This window comes from Monoraphidium neglectum, assembly GCF_000611645.1.
Source record: "Monoraphidium neglectum strain SAG 48.87 unplaced genomic scaffold scaffold03767, whole genome shotgun sequence".
In the NCBI taxonomy this organism is placed as follows: Eukaryota; Viridiplantae; Chlorophyta; class Chlorophyceae; order Sphaeropleales; family Selenastraceae; genus Monoraphidium; species Monoraphidium neglectum.
Window position 1 is genome coordinate 1 of NW_014009862.1, and position 5,684 is coordinate 5,684.

General features: G+C 68.3%; 2 protein-coding genes across 2 annotated transcripts; both read left to right on the forward strand.

Annotated features, from left to right (window-relative positions):
- Nucleotides 1–1,551: 1,551 nt before the first annotated feature.
- MNEG_13345 (hypothetical protein) lies at nucleotides 1,552–1,724 on the forward strand (the record flags this gene model as incomplete). The annotated part of the gene is made up of 1 exon (XM_014038182.1): nucleotides 1,552–1,724. A coding segment is annotated over one exon (173 nt), but the record flags the coding sequence as incomplete, so codon positions are not given.
- Nucleotides 1,725–2,494: 770 nt separating this feature from the next.
- Nucleotides 2,495–5,373, forward strand: MNEG_13346 (hypothetical protein; the record flags this gene model as incomplete). The annotated part of the gene is made up of 5 exons (XM_014038183.1): nucleotides 2,495–2,949; nucleotides 3,228–3,648; nucleotides 4,024–4,085; nucleotides 4,308–4,441; nucleotides 4,721–5,373. The coding sequence occupies 5 exons, from the start codon at nucleotides 2,495–2,497 to the stop codon at nucleotides 5,371–5,373; spliced, it is 1,725 nt and encodes a 574-aa protein (XP_013893637.1).
- Nucleotides 5,374–5,684: the final 311 nt, after the last annotated feature.

The window sequence follows — 5,684 nt, forward strand, 5'->3', positions numbered from 1 at the left end:
GGCGGCCCCCGCCGCGGAGCCCACCGCCGCCCCGGAGCCCGCCCCGGCGCCGGCAGCCGAGCCGGCCCCCGCCGCCACCCCCGCGGCGGCGCCCGCGCCCGAGCCGCCGGCCACGCCAGAGGCCCCCCTCGCCGCGGCCCCGCCGGAGGCCCCCGTGGTGGACAGCCCCGAGCCCGAATTCCAGCCGGCCCTTGCAGCCGAGTCGTCGGCCGAGGTATTTGAGGAGGCCGAGGAGCCGGCCCCCGCCACACAGGAGCTTCATGAGGATGTCGGGCCGCCGGCCGCCGAGCCCGTCACGGAGGCCGGGCCCGAGGAGGAGGCCGAGGCTACGGAGGCCGCTGCGCCCGCGGCCAACGGCGCCGCGCACGGCGGCAGCGGCGGCGGCCTGGAGGAGGCGGACGCGTACGCGTCCCTGAAGGTGCCCTCGCGCGAGCCGGGCAAGGCCCAGAACGGCGCCGGCGGCGCCGCGGCCGGCCCCAAGAGGCGGGGCGGCGCGCAGGCGCGCCGTGTCCGCTAGGCGCGCCACGTAGATCGTGGGCAGCCCTGTGGGGCTCTCAAAGAGGTGCGGGCCACCGGGCCGCCGCATCACGAGTGATCAAGCCTTCCATGTCGCGCGCAACATGTTTATCCCCTGCGCGCGAGCCTGCGCGCGCTCCGCTTTGCACAGCCATCTAGTCGCGGCTGCCACGCGGTAACCTCCCACACTGATTTGTATGAGTCTACCCACCCTGCCGCCCGCGAGTGCGCTGACTTGCGCCCGTGATGCGTCCCTGCACGCGGTGCCGCCCCAGGCGCACGCGGCCCCAGGCCCCCCTGTTGTCACTGCAGATCGCCACCCCTGGGCACTTGGCCTGCCTTGAGTATGTTGCGGCTCTGCTGCAGTCCATCGCGCCCCCTAGCGACCCGGGTCTTGCCCAACCATCGCCAACAGATGGCGAGGCTGCCAGTGCCTCCTCGCTCGCTATTTAAGATACATACACACAAATATATTGCTGCGCTGCCTGCGCCGGCCGCATGCGGCATTCAGGCACATGCACTCCCATAACATGCCGGGGTGTGCTGTGCTGTGCAACGTTCACGAGTGTGCTGAAGGGTTGCGTGGTGCCGGCGTTCCGTGTGAAGTGTAGAAGGTGGCACAGCTGAATCAGCAGCCTGCCCTACTGGCGTGTGTGGCGTGTGTTGTACAAGGAAACCTGAAGCACCCTAGATATTGTGCCTTTTGCGGCACATTGGGCATGAACGCGCAAAACAGGGCTCCGCGGGCCGCTGTTGGGACGCACACTGTAATCACAGGACATTTTGACACCTTCTGACGGCAGGGACTTGAGATAGCCCGCAAGCTTCTAGGCAGCACACCGGCCAGGAGGCCTGGAGTGAAAGCAGCCAGCTATGAAGGGTGTGCCCAAATGCAGCATAACCACTGACAAATACAGTGAATGCTTAGATCAAGTTGGACGTTGCTTGAGGCCACCACATGCTTACAGGGCCCATCGATAAGGGATGCTCTGCAGCGCTGCCGCTAGCACCCTGCCTGCACGCCCGCCTTGTGAGCAAGCTGTGCGCCGCGATGGCTGGTGGCGCAGCAGCAGCAGCAGCAACAGCAACAGCAGCAGCAGCAGCAGCAACAGCAGCAGCAGCAGCAGCAGCAGCAGCAGCAGCAGCAGCAGCAGCAGCAGCAGCAGCAGCAGCAGCAGCAGCAGCAGGCAAGCCGGCAGGTGTGGTAACTCAGCAGCGTTTGCTCGGTACAGTAATGCGCACCTGGCACCTCTTCCGCTCAAATCCTTGCCCCTGCCCCCTCACGCGCCGTTTCCCCCCCTTAACCCCCGCGCCACACCTCCACCCTGGAGCCGCGCGAGCGGAGCGCGCAGCTCCTGCCTGGTGCGCGCCCTACCACGCTACCTTGAGCGCCTGCCTGTGTGTTGGCTATTTCCCTCGGCCCCATCTGTCGCTGGCGACCCGCACCATGCCCCCCCCCCTGGCGCCCTTCAAGACCTCCGCAGCACCAAGCGCAGCGCTCGGCATATCGACGGCCGGGCTGCACTGTGGTCAACCTCCACGGCCTCGCGCGGTTCTGTCCTAGAAGAAGGACCTGGTTTTAGGACGGCAGGTAGCCTTGAAAATGTGGTGTTCGACGCCTCGCTCAATCGGTTCAGCAGTGCGGTTGGCAGCATGCGTGCGGACTGCATCGGGGCGTGGAGCCCGTGGCGCTCGACTCTGCCGCCTCGACTCTCGCTTGCAAGAAGATGGATATTTTTGCTGTGGCAAAGCGGAGTTTACGGTGCAAGCCATCGGAAGGGTAGCTCGTGTGCCTTCACGGCAGCTCTCTGACAATGGTCAAGCGGGACGCGAGGAGTTGAAGGTACATTGCCACGGCGTCCACGTTTACCGGTATGAGACAACAAACGACTTTCACGGGGTGACACATTTCTTTTCGACTCAGATCCCTCGGATCATCAAATCACATCAAAGCTTCAAGGCCAGGCCAATGAGCCCAATGGCAGAGGAGGAGCCCTCTAGTGATGATAGCTTCAACGAGATTGAGCCAGCACCTCCATGCGATGACGACAAGGCGTGGGATGGGCCGCCAGGCGAAGCGGCGCAGCTGTCTCAGCTCGAGGCGCTAGCTCCTGCACCAAAGCCGCTGCTTCCCCTCGGCCTGCCGTCCTTTGTTCTCCTAGTGCCCACGCTCGCCACAGCCATCGCCCTCGACCCCCTGTTTGCTCACGCGCCCGGCGTGCTGTGGCGCGCGTCCTTAGCCGTTGGCTGGCGCTTGCTGTGGCTTTCGCTCCGCTTTGGGGGCTGGGCGCTGCTAGCAGCGCTGGCTTTTGGCGCTGCGTGGCTGGCTTACAAGCTCACGCGCCTGGCGGTGTTTGTGTTCACGTACGCCGACCCGGGCGCGGGGATTGAGCACGGCTGCATTCCCGACGACGACGACTCATGGGACCATAGGTGAGCAACTCCTTATGCGTAGGGGGGACAGGCGCGGCTGGGGCGCCTCATGTCGCGCCTGCCGCTGGCGGGGCGGCAGGGCAGGAGCGCCTGAGACATGCAGTGCTTCGCCGCGGATCTGGTGCGGTCTGGTGCGTCCCCCAACCACCACGCCAACAGGGCAGCTGGTTCTGGTTGCGACAGCCGCACAACCTGGCGGCCCGTCCTGCGCGATCGTCACTTTCACTGCAGCCGCAAGCCCCAGCGGCGCGCTCGCAACCCCCTCTTGTCCCATGTAGGCCGCTGCTGCTGGCGCCTACGCTAGAGCTGCTGCGGTCCCTGGGCGCAGCGGAGCAGCTTGGCGTGCTCGCAGAGAGCGGCTCGCTGCTGGCGCTGCAGCCGGCGGCATGGGTGCAGGCGCTGGAGGCGGGCGGCGTGCCGGAGGGCTTCCCGCCGGAGGCGGCTGACCTGTACGCCGCCGTCGTCCAGCAGCAGCGGCAGCAGCAGCAGCGGCAGGAGCAGGAGCAGGGGCAGCAGCAAGCGGAGGAGCAGGGGCAGGAGGCGGTCGTCCGCGCCAGCGATGGGGACGGCCTCGGTTGGGTGCACGCGAGCCCCGAGGTCCGGGAGTGCGTCGCCATGGGCGCGCCGGCGACCGTCTTCCTGCTGGGCACCAGCCACGTCAGCAAAAAGTCGGCCGAAGACGTTGAGCGCGCCATCAAGGTGGGGCGGCGCGAGGGTGTTGTTGTGGGCGTGGATTCGGGTTGTGGCTGCGGCGCCATGTCGGCAAGTGCGGGTGCGGCGCTATGGGTTTTGCAAAGTAGGCTGGTGGCCGAGATTTTGAGTGCGGAATTTCGGTATCCAAAGACGAATGTGGCTGGCTGCAAAGTGTTTGAGACAGCCTGTGACACCGGATGTGGTGCAGGCACGGGTGGCAGCGGCCACAGCCGCGTCCTTGCACCGCCCCGGAGCCGTCGCCGCACTCACGGTCAACGCCGGGCGCACCCTGGGCCCGGCAGCGCCGGCTGGGGCGTGGCACCCCTGGCCTCGCCCCTCCTGATTTTGCCAATACGGGTCTCTCGCTGCTATGCGCCGCAGCTGCTTCGCCCTGATGCAGTGTTCCTTGAACTGGACCCCGCGCGCAGCGGATTAATGTTCAGGTGGGACGGCGCCCGCGCCCAGACGCGCAGCCGCGGTGCGCGCGACGCCGCGCCGCGCCGCCAGGCTGGAACGGCACCAACCGCCGCACTTTCAGCCCTCTCTTCGGCGGCCGGGTGCCACCAGCGCGGACGCGCGCGCCCCGCCGCCGGTCGCCTCACCGGCCCGCGCGGGCCCCGCTGACCTGGCACCTCCGGCCGTGGCTCTCCGTCTTGTGCGCGCAGGGACCAGGAACCCGAGGGGAGGGTGGCCCCCACCACCGCGCAGCTGCTGCGGGAGCTGCTGACAGAGATGGGCAAGAGCGACCGCCCGGACATGCTGCAGCTGCTGCTCAGCACTTTCTACAAGTCGCTGGAAGGTGAGGCCGCCCGCGGCCGCGGCGCGCCACTGCCCCCCGACGGTTGTGCCAGCATGGAACAGGGTTGCGCACGATGAATCTCTTAGTGTGAAAGCGGCGCCAACGCGGGAAGCGCGTACGCCTTGCACGAAGCCTCCGCTTCACCAGCAAACTACCCTGGGCCACGCACCCACCCCGGACCACAGCCAATCAAGGGCCTGCTCCTGTTGCCCCTGTGATGGCTGCAGGCAGCAACGCAACCCTGGACCCCCACCCCCACTCTCCCACACACCCCCACAGCCCAGCTGGGCGTCAAGGCCGGCCTCGAGTTCACGGCCGCGCGCCGCGCCGCCGAGCGCGCCGCGCGCGGGGCCGGCCGCCGCTGGGAGCGGCATCTCGAGGCGCTGCTGCACGTGCTGCCCGGGCAGGGGCGCGAGCTGGCGCGGCAGCGGGAGGCGGAGAGGCGGCAGCAGCAAGAGCAAGAGGGCGGCGGCGGCAGCGGGGACTATTATGGTACGGAGGACGGAAGCTCCTCTGAAGACATGGGCGGCAGCGCCGGCGTTGGAGCGTTCGTTCAAGATGAGACGCGGGACACGGAGGAGCTGGGTGCCGAGGCCGGCAGCGCCGCGGCGGCGGCGGCGCCAGCGGGGGAGGCAGAGGCAGAGGCAGGGGCACAAGCAGAGGCGGAGGCAGAGGCAGAGGCGGAGGCAGGGGCGGACGAGGCTGCAGCCGCCGCCGCGGCGGCGGCGGCGGCGGGGCGGCGGGAGCCCGTGGCCGGGATACAGCTGATGCTCGGGGACCGGCCGGCGTCTGAGACGCTCAAGGCGATGTGGGCCGCGCTGCGGCCGTGGCGGCGCATCAGCTTCTGCTGGGAGATCTTCAAGGGGCTCTTCGAACCGGTGGGGCCCTGGGGTTTTGACAGAGATCTTGTGTCGAACCTGGCATGGCTTTAGCTCCCAGAGAGATCACGCGTCCGAGCTGACGAGGACGCCCGGCGGTTGCAGTTGTTTGCCCGCGTGCCGAGGGCCACAAGAGGGCGCGCGTCCTCGTCAAGCTGGGGCGGCGAGCCCTGCATGCCCGTGGTGCCTGAGACCCGCGCCGGCCGACCGGCGGCCTCCTGTTGAACGCGGTGGGCGCCTCACGGATCTGAGGCGTGACGGGCACCCCACCGCGACGCCCTCTGAGTACCTCCCCCCCCCCTTCATCCCACTCCCACCCCAAACCCATCATCCAAACCGGCCGAGGCCCTCCCACACCACTCACG